This window comes from Vicia villosa, unplaced genomic scaffold (genome assembly GCF_029867415.1).
Source record: "Vicia villosa cultivar HV-30 ecotype Madison, WI unplaced genomic scaffold, Vvil1.0 ctg.000910F_1_1, whole genome shotgun sequence".
NCBI classification, from domain to species: Eukaryota; Viridiplantae; Streptophyta; class Magnoliopsida; order Fabales; family Fabaceae; genus Vicia; species Vicia villosa.
The window spans coordinates 90,359-107,412 of record NW_026705408.1 but is presented as its reverse complement, the minus strand read 5'-3'; the positions used below and the strand labels follow the sequence as shown (position 1 = coordinate 107,412).

The 17,054-nt window shown below is 38.2% G+C and overlaps 4 protein-coding genes across 4 annotated transcripts; 3 read left to right on the top strand and 1 right to left on the bottom strand.

Annotated features, from left to right (window-relative positions):
* The first annotated feature begins 6,583 nt into the window (after positions 1-6,583).
* LOC131632125 (uncharacterized) lies at positions 6,584-7,531 on the top strand. The gene has a single exon (XM_058902899.1). It carries the CDS (start codon positions 6,584-6,586, stop codon positions 7,529-7,531), a length of 948 nt encoding a protein of 315 aa, XP_058758882.1.
* A 999-nt stretch (positions 7,532-8,530) lies between these two features.
* LOC131632123 (uncharacterized) lies at positions 8,531-10,210 on the top strand. Its single transcript, XM_058902898.1, has one exon. The coding sequence runs from the start codon at positions 8,531-8,533 to the stop codon at positions 10,208-10,210; it is 1,680 nt and encodes a 559-aa protein (XP_058758881.1).
* A 1,139-nt stretch (positions 10,211-11,349) lies between these two features.
* Positions 11,350-13,161, top strand: LOC131632105 (putative ETHYLENE INSENSITIVE 3-like 4 protein). Its single transcript, XM_058902876.1, has one exon. It carries the CDS (start codon positions 11,562-11,564, stop codon positions 12,909-12,911), a length of 1,350 nt encoding a protein of 449 aa, XP_058758859.1. The 5' UTR covers positions 11,350-11,561; the 3' UTR covers positions 12,912-13,161.
* On the bottom strand, positions 13,117-16,620 carry LOC131632104 (type I inositol polyphosphate 5-phosphatase 5-like). The gene is made up of 10 exons (XM_058902875.1): positions 16,194-16,620; positions 16,005-16,107; positions 15,841-15,912; positions 15,274-15,364; positions 15,072-15,176; positions 14,428-14,974; positions 14,152-14,345; positions 13,947-14,055; positions 13,692-13,840; positions 13,117-13,586 (listed from the first exon to the last, which is right to left on the bottom strand). The coding sequence occupies exons 1-10, from the start codon at positions 16,356-16,358 to the stop codon at positions 13,367-13,369; spliced, it is 1,755 nt and encodes a 584-aa protein (XP_058758858.1). The 5' UTR covers positions 16,359-16,620; the 3' UTR covers positions 13,117-13,366.
* Positions 16,621-17,054: the final 434 nt, after the last annotated feature.

The following is a 17,054-nucleotide window of genomic DNA, read 5'->3' as shown; positions in this document are numbered from 1 at the left end:
ATTCATCTTTAGTCTAAAATTAAGAGCGCCTCTCGACATCAAATCGATTCACATGTATGATACAAATAAAATAGGCATTAGATAAAGTTATAAAGATTAAAATATGTTTCATTAACTAAAACGGGTATAACGTCTTGATCACATCAAATACATATAGGTAATAATAATGTACTTACTTAACCCCAACAATAAAAAACTTAGCTACTCATTATGATGGTAGCATGATAGAATATGTAGAAGTTTTTTTTTTACAGAAAGAATGTGTAGAAGTTGAATCATATAGAATGATGTCTTAATTTGCTCACTCCACTTTAACAAGCCTTCAGCTTTATGAACCCCTAAGTTCTCTATCATTGTAACGACAACTAGAATATAAATAAAACTAAAAGTTATATATAACTATGTGCAAGATGATTATTTCAAATGATTGCTTATGGTCTTATTAATAGAGTTCCAACCATGTCTTCATTCATTAGGTGAAATGTGGACCGCCCAGTGAATTGTGCATTTTTAAGTTTCCTTCTGGCCAAAGCAACCCCTTGAAGCGCCTTATATTTTATGCGAGAAATATGGCCCGCCCAATAAATTTTCCTTTTCTTTCCATTTGAACTTTCTGCCTCAGATTTGTTGAATAAAGGGAATTCGCCCAACAAATTTTTTGTAGCTTTAACCTTCAATCATTTGGTTATCTTAACTACTGTTGGCTTGGATTTTGATAATTCCATCATGGCTTTTCTTCCATCAAACCTATTCCATTAAAGCATAAATTATGGTTTTTATATATAACTTTGTCTATAAGTAAGCAAATAAGTGTGTGGAATAAATGATGAAAATCAGGTAAATTTCACACATATCAAATATATATATCTATCTCTAGAGTTTAGTTTTTAACAAATTATTATCCTGGATCTAGACCTAAAAATTATATCTCAATAACATTTTAAATCCATTAACTGAGTTATATACGAACAAATCATAACAAGCATTGAAAACAAGGATAAACATTTACATGAATGATAAATAAAACATATCTAACACCATGATCAAGACTAATACATCAGAATACAATTAATTACATCAAACTCCATTATGAAATAGTTTAGATACATGGTGGTTGTAAAATGAAACAAATGAGATGAATCAACATAAATAAAGATTCCTCACACTCATGCACGTATGCACCTCGAACCATTTCAATACTCGACTTTTGGTAGCTCTCGACTACTCTATGTGTCTCTCTTTGCAATTGCTGTAAAAAATAATAACATAATACAACCTCTGCTGCTACTTATATCTATTTATAGTGGTCACACAAATCACAACTCATTAATAGTAGGAATATTCGATTAGAATATTAAAATTTCTTTGGACTTAAGAAAAGTATGAACCTCTTTGAATTCTCTTAATGTGGGATTATTCTACTAGCAAGTATTTTTCTAACCAAATGTTTCTTTGATTATAGAAATTTCCTTGTTTTTACAACCTATAAATTGTAACTTCTATTTGCCAAACGAGCTAGTTATCTCTTAGCGAATTTACCTGAGTTCTTGATTCCTTGGCTTCAATGTTCATTATGCTTTGATCTTTCATGACTGCTTACTTCCATTTACCTAGTACACAAAACAATGTAAATTATAACATCTTTATCTAGTGAGAACAATCACTATTATGTGCGTGTATTAGAGGAATTGTGATAAATTTTTGTTTAAGAAAGCTAAATAAGTACTTAGAAACATGTAAGGTCTTCTAATAAATTATGCACCTATTAACTCTTCCCAACTTAGAACTATATTTTCCCTTAAACAAAAGTCCCCACAAAATTTTAATTCACAACATGGTTTATCAATATTTAAGTTCTTAGTGAATTTGTTCAAAGTGTTCAAGTTAATCTAGCTTGCTTAAGCTGTTGATAGACGATAAAAATGTCATATTTCTTGCTTGTTTTACCTTTTAACTAATGTGTGTTTTCATCATTCTAGTTCTTTTTTTACTCGTTTTGGTGTCCTATGTTTGTTTTCAGGGAATAAGAAGTTAATGGAGCAAATTGGGATGAAAAGGAAGAAGATTGCACGAAGCAAGGCATTTCCAATGCAAAATTTCTAAAGAAAACATGGTCTGGCTGTGTCCACTAACACAGGCCGTGTTGCCTCCTTGAAGCCCCCTCCATACATCAAATCTGAGGCTGACACAGCCAGCCTGTGTTGCCTAACACAACCCATGTAAGCACTTGTGTAGTTACGAACTTTTGGTTTTTTGGCAGTTTTTGTGACTTTTTGGCTTTTGTGACTCCCATTTTCTCCATGACTAGTGTTAAGTATCCATTAAGCACGAAATTTGTGCAAATAATTAGTGACTTAGGACTTGAATTAGTATAAATAAGGGCCTTATGATCCTTCATTTTCATCACTTGGTAATAAAACTTCTTGCAACACTTGTTATTTTCTGAAGTCTTTTAGCTTTAAGCTTGATTACATTGTAACTTTGAGCATTTTATAAATTTATTATTATATTCTTGCTTTCATCTTATTGCTATTTTGTAATTTACTTTTCATCCAATGGTTTTATTATATATTATTGTTGTTATCCATCTCACCACGAGTGAATAAATTCTTAGGGACTTGGGGTTATGTGATTCCATCTTATGATAAATCTCTACTAAATCCATGTCTTTGAAATTACAAGATGTTTAGGCGTTACTTATTTTAGAAATCAAGTACTATTTTCACGTTTATGACATTGGCGAAAGCAAAGTCATTAGAGATGATGTTCATGTATCAAAAAAATAATGAATCGATATTCGAAAGCGAGTTGCTAAACAACTAAGTTCGAGGTACCATTGAAAATGCGACTTGATCTCAATTGAGAAACAATCAAGATGCGTCGTCATGTGACAAAACGTAACGCTCTTGATTAATTTACTTAGTTGTGCCTGAAACATGTTCAGATGCGCATGCCATGAAAGTAGGTGACACACATATTTATCTTATTTTCTATAAAAATTGCTTAAAACTTCTCTTAATTCAAAGCATACACAATCGCAGGGGTGAGTCTAGTTGGATGAATCTTAATTCCTAGTTCTATCTTATATTAACTGTTAAAACTTTATTTTTCAATCTGCACTTAAACAAACAACTTGTGATCACCTTAGATACGCATAGTTGATATATATATATATATATATATATATATATATATATATATATATATATATATATATAAAGATTCACCCATAATCTCCACCACTTATTTTAAAATTCAATGGTTCAGATTCATTCTCACATTCTCATATAAATATGGCATTCTCATATGATATGTCCTATATATATATATATATATATATATATATATATATATATATATATATATATATATATATATATATATATATATATATATATATATATATATTGGTAATCACACATCTCCCTGAGGGGTCGAACTTTGGTATTACTTGACACAACCATGCATTTGCGGTTCACACACATCAAGTTTTTGCCAGGGAGATATCGTAATATCAAAATTTATTTCAACGCTGTTTAAACTAAGGTACTTTTATTTTTTATTTTTGGTGACGCTGGTCATCCATAAGAAGGATGGAGGTACGTTGATTAAAACCCCCAACCGACCACTGCGAGGGTTTTGAGATTGTGAGAAAGTAAAGGGAATTTCAAACAAAAATTTCCCTTTAGTGATAACTGGTACAACCAGACATTTTGATGTCTCTCTAATTCTTATTGACAGAGGTAGCTCGTGCGATATCATGTACTATGAGTTGTTTGAGAATATGGGCATGAGAAAGAAAGTTTATGGTCATACGAAGGCTCAGATCTGCATGCATTCAACGACACGACAACATGTCTATGAGGGTACGTTGAGTTAATTATATTTGTAGGAGAGGGGAGAGACATCCAGCCTGCCAGGTCGCGACTCCTTGTAGTTCTGTACAAGAGCATTTATAATTGCATTCTTAGAAGGCCCTTCGCATCCACCTTGGATGTTATAGCCTCAAAGGCCCATTTAAAGCTCTAATATCACAATCTTCAAGGACAGAAAGTCACCATCAATGACAATCTCGAAGGAGCAAAAAGAATCTATCAAGCACTCCACCGAGACTAAGAAGAAGGTAAAACGATAAAAATCAATATGACATCCATAATCGGGGCCAACTCAGAAGCATGAACGTCCAGACTCCTAAAAGTGGCTGTACCAACGAGAAGTAAAACTAAAAGAATAAGTGGTGGCTAGTCAACCTGGTTATGTTTTTCTATTATTTGTGTTTGACATTATTTTTGTATAATTGATCAGTGCATTTTAATGTACACTCTTTTACGGTTGTACTTAAGCATTTCTCTAGTTTGTTTTTATTTATTTTACTATTTTATTTTGTTTTTAGATTTAATTTTATTTTTACTTTTAATTTATTTTTGTATTTTATTTTCAGCATAAGCAGTTTTTACTGTGAAAATCATAACTGGAGCTACTGGATGCCATTTTGCGTGGTTTTCTAGATCGATCCTTAAACCATAAATCCCCCAAATCGATTTCAGTAGATTAATAATAATACAAGAATCCTTGTGATACGAATTGAGCCATTGTCGTTATCTATACTTTTTAAAATTACTCATTTTGATCCGTGCGCGACAGCGGATCAATAATCATCTTTCTCAGATGTAGGATTACTTCCAAATTGTTAATGAAATATTAATTTCTTTGTGATTTTGTAATATAACGACGAGTTCGAGGTACAACCAAAAGGATCAAGGCCCCAACACAAAGACTTAGGGGTGTTGTTGCAAATGCCACGCGCGTGCGACTACACCAATCAATTCCCAATAGCATAAAGCACACACTTAAATAAAGTGGAAAAACCACACGTCGACCTAAGACGAGGTTTTCACTTAGACAATGGAAGGGGAACCAACCTTTGACCGAGAATGGCCCTGGAGATGTGCAATAAACTTCGAGGAAATACCTCGTAAGTTCGCACGGAATTCGAAGCTCCACATTTGGAGTCACAGAAACATACCTCAAACAAGTAAAAACACTAACATATCTATTTATCCATTACAAAAATAATTTACACATAAAATGTGACAATAAAGGAAGGAAGGCTACCCCAAGCAGGGAAACAACCTTCCCATCTTTGAGCATCTGATCCGGCCAAACCTGCTCCCTCAAAATACACAGAGGACAATGAAAATGCTCCACTTGCTGCAAGGCGTTCTCAAAAGACTATAAAATAGCCCAAAGGCTGGAAGCAGAATAGTTACTTAAACATTTAGCCAAGGAAGAATTCTCAAGACGCAAAGACTATAGATCTCTTTGAGCCCCTGAAAGAGAATCCTGGGTAGATGTTAAAGTATTTAAGGAAAAATTTAGAGACTTGTCCTTCCTTGCTATACCCTTCACCGAAAGCGTCACCTGATCGGCAAGAAAGCCAGGGAGATTAAGGAGGCGTAAAGCATCACCTATCCCAATAAGAGAAGTAGAAGTTGTTTGTATTTCTTTCAGGTACGTATCCAATTGGAGCATCACGCTACACACATTTTCTTTAAGTCGGTGCTTTTCTTCACGTACAAGCGGCACCACCAAGGGCCAAAGCAGTAGAGACACGCTGATTGTAACGCGCCAGTGTCTCCAGTTCTTCCTCCAGGGTACACATGGACAAATTGGCTAAATATTAACAATCCTCCTCTATAGGAGGAACCCTTCATTTCTTAAAAGGGCGTGGGTCGGACGCCTGACTGGCATGAGGGTCAGAGGAACAGATGAATGCAAAGTCCGCTGGAGAGCATTCAGAGCAGCAAAACCCACGTGGGGCTTTCGAGTAGTGGAAGGGTCCGCTACAGTTCTTCTTGGCCGTATTCCCCGATGTAAAAGACAGATCACTTTCTCACCTTCATTGAAACTGCATACAGTCATTACCAAAATAAATACGCTAGGATTAAGTAAGTAAAAGACAAAAAGGCGAAGAACTTTCAAGACTTACCAAAAATAATCTTCCTTTCTTCCCTGGTACGAGCATCCATCAATAAGCGAGTGTCAATGAGGTGTTTCAACTGTTTTTTGGGCGTTTTCATTTTGAGGAGTAACGCCCTCGAGATTACCCAGCTCTTTGACGAAATTTATCAACCGCTTCTTCAAATATAACGCTTCTTGAAAGAAGTCGTCTCTTTTGTAAGCATAATCCCCATTTCCCATCAGGAAGTGACTCTTTTTCTAGTACTTAGGAAACAGTTATATACGAGTAACTAGGAAGAACCAGCCTTCAAAACAATTCAAGTTCTTTGAAAAATCCCCTACGCCACAAAAAATCGATACTAGAGAAATTTAACCACAACCCCATGCCTCAGTCACAATGCCATGATAGACTTTGAAGAGATAAAAAAGGGTCAGAGAGGGTTTCCCATTCAAATATTTGCATCGATATTAGAAGAATTTCACATACGCCTAACTTAAAGGATAAAGCTGCGACGGAGCATCCATGATATTTGCATCTTGCATTCATTTTTTTGCATTCCTTGTTTATGTCTTATCCACAGGAATAAAAAATAATAATAAGGTTTCAGTGAGTATCTTGAAGATGAGTTCAAACAAGAAACAGATCTTCCGCATCAGTATTGCCTTGTCCGATGTGACAAAGTTGAAAATGATTAAGGGAAAGCTAACAGACAAAGCGTTAGACAAATTTGTTGACTGCTATGGAAATATTCTTGAGTTGCTGAAAGTCAATGTTCAAGTAGAGGCCATCACCGCCCTTGTTCAGTTTTACGATTCTCAGCTAAGGTGTTTTACTTTCCAGGACATCCAGTTAGCACCTACTTTGGAAGAGTTTGACAGGATTTTGGGATTTTCCAAAATCAAGAAAGAGGCTTATACAGGAATTTGGAAAGTAGTTAAGGTTGTTGATTTTGCCAAAGAGTTAAGGATACCCTCCACAAACTTGGCAGTCAACTACAAAGCTGATGGTGATGTTCAATGGATTAAAAGGTCTTTCTTAGAATTGCAGGCTTTATCTTATGCTCAAAAGAAACAGTGGGAGACATGCCGGAATTGTTTAGCTCTTTTGATGTTTGGGGTGATTTTGTTTCACAAAGTTATTGATTATGTGGACCCTGCTGCTATCAATGTTTTCTGGACGGTAAAGGTTTTAGGTGCTGATCCAACTCCTACAATACTTGCTAATATTTATTATACCATTCACAATCGTTGTGTGAAAGGGAAGGGGATGCTTTTTTGTTGTATCCATATCCTATATTCTTGGTTGACATCCCATTTGTATAAGGAAAACTATTTGGCTAAGGACCTGACAAGACGTGAATGGTCTCAAAAGTTGAGGACTCTCAGTGCTGATTTCGTCTTATGGTATACAAGGAAACTTAATATTGAAGAGGTTATTTATAAATGTGGAGATTTTCCTAATGTTACTATAATTGGGATGCATGGTTACATTAATTATAATCTTGTGTTAACTTTACGTCATCTTGGATACCCTATGAACGATAAACCTTCTGAGGATCAAATCCAATAGTTACTTTTACACGACATGGGGGGGGGGTATCCAAGATTACTAAGAAATATTAGTCGGGCCTGGAGTGATGTTCAAAAGAAATTTTTTGGGCCAAAGAATGCTATAGCAAGGGAACCTTATACCAAATGGGTTTTTAAGAGGGTTAGCTACCATTTGTTGTTGATCCTGCATATAAGCCCGACGTTCCTGATCCCATTATTTTATTCGTGGAAGAGGTAGAAGAACTTAAGGAGAAGGAAGGTTTGGAGCTTAAACTTCAACAATTAACTTACAAAAAGAGTCAGTTACCCATGATAAATACCACACCTAAGAATTTACCTATATGTATTAGGTGTGGTATTTTTTTAATTATTTTATTTTTCATATTAATTGCCATGTGTCAAGTAGCTAGTGGACGCTTGTTTAAGATTGAAAAGTCAAATTATGTTCTTTTTAGCACTATAACATGCTGATTGATCCAATAATGGCACCGCCCGGGGATATCTGCCTAGAGACGCCTACGGATATCTGCCCTAAAACCATCCACCACTGTCCTATAAAGTTTTAGGGCAGATATCCGTAGGCGTCTCTAGGCAGATATCCCCGGGCGGTGCCATTATTGGATCAATCAGCATGTTATAGTGCTAAAAAGAACATAATTTGACTTTTCAATCTTAAACAAGCGTCCACTAGCTACTTGACACATGGCAATTAATATGAAAAATAAAATAATTAAAAAAATACCACACCTAATACATATAGGTAAATTCTTAGGTGTGGTATTTATCATGGGTAACTGATCGTACCTGATCAGAAGAGTCGTCAAGGCCTGAGCCCACAGAGGAGGACAGCCCTTCTCCCGACAGAGAGGAAAGAAGGCTCGCCAGGAAAGGGAGGAAACCTCGCAAGGAGGAACCCGCCCGGCGTAACACACGCTCGATCTCTCCGAGCGCCAGCGACGAGGAGGAATTCCGCAGCCCCTTATCCGAAAGCATCCGAAGGGCTCGCCTTCCCCGAGGAATGGAAAAACCCCCAACTTTGGATGCGTACGACGGGACTACAGATCCCGACGATCATATTAGGAACCTGGAGGCCGTCATGGAGTATCACGTCGTCCACGGCTCCATCAAATGTCGGATCTTCCCAACCACGCTCCGAAAGGGGGCAATGACCTGGTACAGGAATCTCCCTCCTAACTCCATCAAGTCTTGGGCCGAGCTCAAGGAACTCTTTCTGAGTCACTTCACTGCTTCCCGCCGTCAACCGAAATCAGAGGCAAACCTCGAAGCTGTAGTCCAAGGGACCAACGAGCCTCTCCGAGACTACCTCGACAGATTCAACAAGGAGGCCATCCAAGTGGAGACGACCGATTACATGAAAAGGTATCTCCTCGAGCGAGGGCTCCTCCCCGGCAGCGAATTCAGGAAAGCGATAAAGATCGAAAAAATGCGATCTATGAACGCCATCTTGAAAAGGGCGCAGGCTTTCATCTCCTTCGAGGAAGGCGAAACGGTCGCAGTCAAAGCATCAAGGGGAAATGGCGTTACTCGGAGCTCGAGCCAAGACCCGTCCGCCGCGCCCCGAGCAAACGAGAGAAAGAGGGACGACAGGTCCCGCGACACAAAGGAGCGCAGAGGGCCAGCAGGACGCTTCAACGACTATACCCCCCTGAAAGTTTCACGGGAGAAGATCCTGGCCGAGTGCATAAACGCCGAGTTCAGAAACTCCAACATCAGGCCCCCGAAGCCGAATTCCTCCCGGTCGGGGACCGACAAGTCCAAATACTGCAAGTATCACAAGAGCCACGGGCACCTGACAGACGAGTGCATACACCTGAAGGACGCCATCGAGACACTGATCAAAGAGGGTCACCTTTCTAAGTACACAAAGAGAGGAGACCCTCCCAGAAGGAATGACCGTCGGAGCTCCGACGAGGGAAATTCACCGAATGCCAGGCCGCTGCAGGTGGCGTTATCCGTCACCCGACCAGAAGACTTCATACCCTCGGTCGGAGTGACATCTGCCCTCAGCGTCTGGGAAGGGTTCCCGACAGCAATGCTGATATCCAACGGCGGGGACCCTGGCTCCCTCACAATCGGCTCCGTGAAAAGGAAGTTCGACGAGTTGATCAGCGCCACCACGAACATGACCCCAACCCTGAGGAGATTTAAAGGGAGGTCAGAACCAATCACTTTCTACTTGGAGGAGCTACCCGGCGGCGCCCCGAACGCCACAATCCCACTGCTCGTGCGAGCGAGGATGGCGAACTTCGACGTCCGTCGGGTCCTGGTCGACGAGGGAAGCTCGGTCGACATCATGTACTCCCATCTCTTCCAAACCCTACAGCTGGACGACTCACATCTCACTCCTTACGTGGGCTCCGACCTCCAAGGATTCAACGGAACAACCACAAAGCCGTGGGGTTACGTCGAACTGCTCGTCTCCTTCGGGGAGGGGGAAGCTTCCAGGCAAGTCAAGACACGGTTCTTGGTGATAAACTGCAAGACCCTCTACAACTGCATCATCGGGCGCCCCATTTTGGCCGAACTCACTGCCGTCCCCTCAACCGTTCACCTGAAGATGAAGTTCTATACGAAGAGGGGACGAGTAGTCACTGTCAATGCCGACATCGAAGCTGCTAGGAGGATATTCGACGCATCAGTAAAGGGACTGGAGCTAATCGCCACTGATCGTACCTGATCAGAAGAGTCGTCAAGGCCTGCTCGGATGCTGGGTCTTCGTGAAGTGAGAGGGGGGTGTACCTGCAAGGTACTCCGATGCCAAAGTGAGTAGAGGAGCAAAGGAGAGCAAGTACTAGATAAGGTTAGAAGAGAATTGAATACCTGACCCTCTAGTCAAAGAGGGTATTTATAGCCCCCAGCGCTGGGCCATGATCTCGCTATTGGGTTGGATTCCCAAGCCCAACTAGGAAACTGCCAGGTTTCCTGAGCGGAAATATCGGAGGTGCGTGTATGCCCTCTGTCCTAGTTAACCGCTCCTAAGTTCAAGGGAGACGCGGTCTTTTAGGAGCCACGTGGGATCCGTGCTGTTCGGAGGGTTGGATATGAAGGAGCCCCGCGCGGGGCAGGGTCCTCGGCAACGAAGGTGCTCGTGGGAATGTTAGTGCCGAGCGCTGGCTCACGGGGAACACACGATCATGCCGGGTGCCACATGCTCCGGGGATACGGGGCAGCCGAGCATGTCTAAGGTGGGCATCCTAGGTGCAGAAGAGGGTCATGGAGGAACGTGGGCCTCTGAGGTTTACTGGGCCGAAACTATATTGGGCCTAACCTTGGCCCAGTCCAGAACAGTAACTGACTCTTTTCGTAAGTTAATTGTTGAAGTTTAAGCTCCAAACCTTCCTTCTCCTTAAGTTCTTCTACCTCTTCCACGAATAAAATAATGGGATCAGGAACGTCAGGCTTATATGCAGGATCAACAACAAATGGTAGCTAACCCTCTTAAAAACCCATTTGGTATAAGGTTCCCTTGCTATAGCATTCTTTGGCCCAAAAAATTTCTTTTGAACATCACTCCAGGCCCGACTAATATTTCTTAGTAATCTTAATGTCGTGTAAAAGTAACTATTGGATTTGATCCTGAGAAGGTTTATCGTTCATAGGGTATCCAAGATGACGTAATAGCTTTACTCTTCTCAAAATATCCTTCAATAATTCATTCCTCTATGCAAAATTAAATAAAATGAAATAGTAGTCTAGCAAATATATATTTCATAAAAATTATTAAAAAAAAGAATGTAATATTTTTATTACATCGAAAAGATAAGATTGGTGGTATAAAAAATAAGATGAAACAGTGTTCATATGTATGAATCTAGTAATTAGTCTGAGAGCATTACTACATGGAATCCATACCCAGGCACGTGAATTCAACACACGCGGCACTCACTTCACCATTTCATAACTGAATCATCACCGCCATTCCAGTACCTTCATGCACACTCACACATATATACACTCATTGCATTACATTTCAATAACATTCTCAGTTTTGCAGAAACTATAAAACAAGAATTCACAGAAAAAAAATAATGGTGAAAATCACTGAAGAAACCAACCTATCTGATCAACAAGAAGTGGAAGAAGAAATAGATTATGATGAGCTGAAGAAACGCATGTGGAAGGACAAAATCCTACTACAGAAGCTAAAGGAGAAAGGCAAGAAACAAGAACAAAACCAGCAAGCAAAAGATGAAGCATCGAGACGAAAGAAGATGTCAAGAGCACAAGATTCAATCCTGAAATATATGATGAAGATTATGACAATATGCAAAGCTCAAGGTTTTGTCTATGGTATTATCCCAGAGAATGGAAAACCAGTGACAGGTTCTTCAGAAAGCTTGCGTGAGTGGTGGAAAGAACAAGTCAAGTTCAGTCAAAAAGCACCAGAAGCAGTTTCCAAATACTTATTATTACCACCACCACCACCACTCTTAGAAAATCAACAAGATTCAATTTCATCATACATGCATTTACTTTATGAGTTACAAGATACTACTTTAGGTTCACTACTTTCAGCTCTCATGCAACACTGTGTGCCACCACAAAGAAGGTTCCCTCTTGAAAGAGGTTTGGCTCCTCCTTGGTGGCCAAATGGCAAAGAACAGTGGTGGGGTCAACAAGGTTTTATGGCAGAAAAACAAGGTCCACCACCTTATAGAAAGCCTCATGATTTGAAAAAGGGTTGGAAGGTTTCTGTGTTGGCTGCAATCATCAAACACTTGTCTCCTGATGTTGATAAAGTTAGAAGGCTAGTGACTCAGTCCAAGACTTTGCAAGATAAGATGACTGCTAAAGATAGTGCAACTTGGTGCAAAGTTATGAACCAAGAACAAGCTTTGCTTTCAGAAATCACTAGAAAGTGTCTCAAGATATCAGAAGATGGTGAAAGCTCTAGTAGTGTTGTTACACATGTTTTGAATGAGAAGAGGAAGAGTGAGTTTGGTTTTGATTTTGATGTTGACTTTGATAAGATGTATTCATGTCAATATGCTGAGTGTCCACAAAGTGAGCTGTGTATGGGATTTTCAGACAAGAGTTCAAGGGTGAATCATGAATCCTTCTGTTCTTACAGATCAGGACAAGGTCATGTTCCTTTCCATGATTATCTGTCAGATGATTGGTTTAATATGGATATAGCAGGAACTAGTAATCAGAATCAGGATCATGGAAGCCTCGTTGGGAATGTTAATGAGTTGAGAGAGATTGTGGATAGGACAGTAGAAGGTTATGGTGAATTTTGGCTTAATGGCATGCAAGATCTTGAATTGCACATGGGAGTAAACATGCAAAGAGATAATGTGGACTTGAATCAAAATCAAGAACAAGATACCACATTAAGTCACGAAGAAACCTCAATTTGGGACTTGACATACCATTAGGTTCTTTTCCTCTCTGTTGAACTGGGATCATCTGCAGTGCTGTCTTCTTGTCCGGTGGATAAAATCCCACTGGACACAAAGACAACACCGTAGATGATCCGATCAGCGTGCCAATATGTCTTCTTTCAACTTTTTAATAAGATAGAAAATAGAGATTTAAATAAGTAGGGACCATCTATGTTCTGGTATGTAACTCAAAGTGAGCTTTAGTCTGTTCAAATTATTATTAATACCATATGTTTCTCCTCTATATTTCATGTTTGTATGACAATGAATGGTTCAACTCTATTTACAATAAATTGTTAGGAGTTAAGGATTGTTTAATTCTAACCATCTAAGGACATTTTGGTGAGTGTGGTGGCAAAATAGAAAGACAATAAAAGCAAGGCGAAAAATCATCATTCTTCTATATAGACACTAAGAGAAAAATATACAAGTTTGGTTTGAGGTTTGGATTAATAATCATAGAAACTATGCCTTTGAGGTATCAAGTCTTCATATTCGAGTCTCGGGCTTGTATAAGAATAGCCCTTTCTGAATCTATTGTTTCTGCTTCTTACTTCCACACCCACAGAAAAGACAGCACAAACAGGTCTATGGTCAGAGAATCTTGATTCTCCACGAATGTATGATACTTGATCGATGCGGCTGCCACGCCACAGTATCCTATCACACCTGACAATTGTTCAACAGCATAATATTATCAATGATAATGGTTTTTGATTAATATATCATAAGTTTTTGATTGATTGTGAATGTGACATGGTGATGAAGCAATACCATGCTGGCGTTCGACGTTTCTTCTTTGATTTAACAGTCTCACCAGCATAAGAGTCTGAATTTTGTGAATACTTGTAAGTTGGTGCAAAGACTATTCTTCCTTCTTTGAAACCACTGAAAACTCTTCCTGCTTCTTTTTCTATGTTCAACTGAATAAAAATGAAAAGCAAATTTATCAGTAAATTTACTCGACTCATTGAATTTTTCTATCATGAATGTATATGTATATGTATATGAGTAGGTAGAAGGACACACTTGATCTTTTTCTAACAAAGTGTCCCAATCATTATCCTCCAATAGAACCCTTGTTTCTTCATAACTCAATGCCACCCTATAATTCAAATCTCCGAGCCATATTATTCGACTGCAAAACACGCAAAACATTGTTAGAATTCAAAAGGTACGTAATCAGTAGTCCTTCAGTTCTTTTGAGTTCTAATATAGATATTTGATGACTTACTCGTGATCTACTATCTTTTCTGGTGCTCTCCGGCAAGGATTCTTGCAAATCCTAGGGAATTGTATGCCTTTGAGAATCTCAGCTACATCAGAATTCCTCCTCACCTCATCGCCTTCCTTCTCGCCAGAAGCCAAGTGACTACATACGAAACAAAAGCTCGTTTGATGCAATGACATACTCATCGATATACACCCCTGCGATCAATTGTACAAAGATCAGTTTTATATTTTAGAGTACTAGTTTTATGTTGAATGACATAGGGATTCTCGTGGTTACCTTGTTGCCCAAGCAACCCATGATTCCTCTCCCTACAGAGTCTACTCTAAGATGACCAATGTGTGGTACTAATTCTTTCTTAGTCCATATGGTAAGAAAAATCCCAACCATTTGTTTACTTGATATAAGGGAGTATTTAGATTGGCCAGGAGTAGCAGGTATTTCTGCAATTGAAAGCAACTCTTCCATACTGCTTTCTCCGCGAATCTCGGTTTCTAACTTACTCATAGGATCACTAAACTTTCTAACCCTCCGCCTCTCTCTTAACGGAGATTCCACAGGACAATTGCATGCCTTAAGGAGGCTGCTTCCTTCTGCCCTGAAGTTTCTACTGATAGCTTTAAGAGAAGGCTTCTGAAAGAAATTTAGACTCGCCGGTGACTTTGATTCCTTTGATTTCGATCCGGTTCCTGAATCGGATGAATCGCTTAATTCATTTTTCGGTGTGTTTAGTGCTTGACTTATCAATGCTAACCACTTTGCAGCTGGTTCATTGTCTTCGATTACTAGAACATTTCCAGCACTTAGAGGAACAATTTCCTGAAATCTGAACATATAACATAACATCAATAGTTATAGACTTATAATAATGATTTGAATGAAAACAAGTTTATAGAAACAATTGCTTTTGAGTCGGTTCGTACCCTAAGATGTAAATATCTGCAGAACCCTCCACCAGCAAGAAATCTTGAAGGTTGAGATCATAGCTTGGAGATTTTCCTCCTACATTCCATGTTGCAACAAAGACCCTGCAATTCCAATTACGAAACAGCACAGCATCAATAACTAACATGGTATATGCAAACATGTTGAAGCCTTGTTTGACCTGAAAATGAAATCCCTTACCTGAAACTCTGAATTTCGTTTTCCAGAGGCATCGGCCGTTGTTCAAAAGTGCATAAATTTAAGCCTTCAATCCCAGGGCTAGTTTCCCTTTCTGTGAGTTGATAAGAAATTAAAAACCATTGGTTTACTTTGTCACATTTTCATATCCTAACAAATCTATAATTCAAAGAGTATTCATCTACCATGATAAAGACAAGAGAAGCTTAAAGTCAATATCAAACAAGAAAATTTGATTTCTTCGCACACAAGGAAAAACTTGTAATTATCCATATACGAAACTAGCAATCACACGTCAACACCAGTAATAAATTAAAAATTTATATAATAACTGAATTGAATGTGACCACATGTATTGGTTGTTTGGTACTAACGCGTATCAGACACCAATATGAACGCGTTTTCAATCTAAAGTCTCATTGTTAAATAGATAATAACAAAATATCAATGTTAGGTAAGCTGCCAAAATAGTAGAAATTCTTAAGAAAAATTTCATCTTGTTTGATAGCTACAAGGGCAGAATTGACCAAAAGATTATCAGTGTAAACAAAATTAAAAAAAATCATATACCTGAGAAACTCTTTCTCATCATGGGACCTTCAAGAAATGCTTTTTTCTTGGTTTCCAACTTCTTCTCCAAATCTTTCAACACAACAAATTCAAATAGAAGATCAATAAAGTAACCAACCGCGCGAGAAAACGAAAAACGAAAACGAAAGAGATTCAGTGAATACCAAGACTAATTGAAATTGAATCTGCTTCCGGATTAGATTTGAGTGCATCTTCATCCGAGCCTCTCCCGTTTCGCTTCGATCCAAAAATCTTCGGCAAGATAGACTATACAAAAACAAAACAAAATCAACAACAATGTAATAACAATGAATGCAATTCAAGAAAGAAAATTTGAAGAAAAAAAAAAGAACCTTTTTCTTTTTTTCACTCTTGACATTAGGAGTGTCAGGCGTTGAATTGGGTGTATTGATGATTGGATGGATAGGGCTAAGGGAAATGCTGTATTGGTTATTAGCTTTGGTCATTTCAGAATTAGCATTTGATTTTGAACGTGAAGAAGAGGTAGACGAAGACATTCATTCATTGATATATTGTTACAACCATGCATGCATATACGTTCATTAGGTTCATAACATTCACACGTTTTTTTTTTTGTAGTGATGGGAAAATTAACAAGAATGTGATTGATTAATCTTGTTGTTTGTATAGATTCTGGTGATTATTTTGAGAATAATATTTCTATTATTTTTGTTAAGATTATTTTTTGGTTGAAAATGGATTAGGAAAAAATTGATGTGAATAATGTTGTTTTTGTATGTTTTTGTGTTTCGGTTTTGGAAGGATGAGAATTTGGCGGCAGGGTTTTCGGAGCACTTAAGGTTGAGGGCGTTAGGGAAGCAAATAAGTGGTATGAAACCGCTGTAACTTAACAGCTTACAAAATAATCCAGAAAATAGATTGATTTTATTTTATTTATTTTTGACAAAAATATAGTTTTTTAATTTTTGCATATGATAAAAACACATGATATTTGTGTTTAGAAGTTTGTTTTTCAAGAGCATTGAAAGAAATAGTTTTAGAGGAATACATCTAGAATTTAGTTGATATATACCAGCAACGAGTAACGGATTTTATACAGTTAATTAATCGTGGTTGTTAAATTTTAATTGAAATTTGATTTTTATTTTAATTATTAATAAAATAGTATCTATGAATAATTGTGATACACTAATCGTGCAAAGAAATATATATATATATATATATATATATAT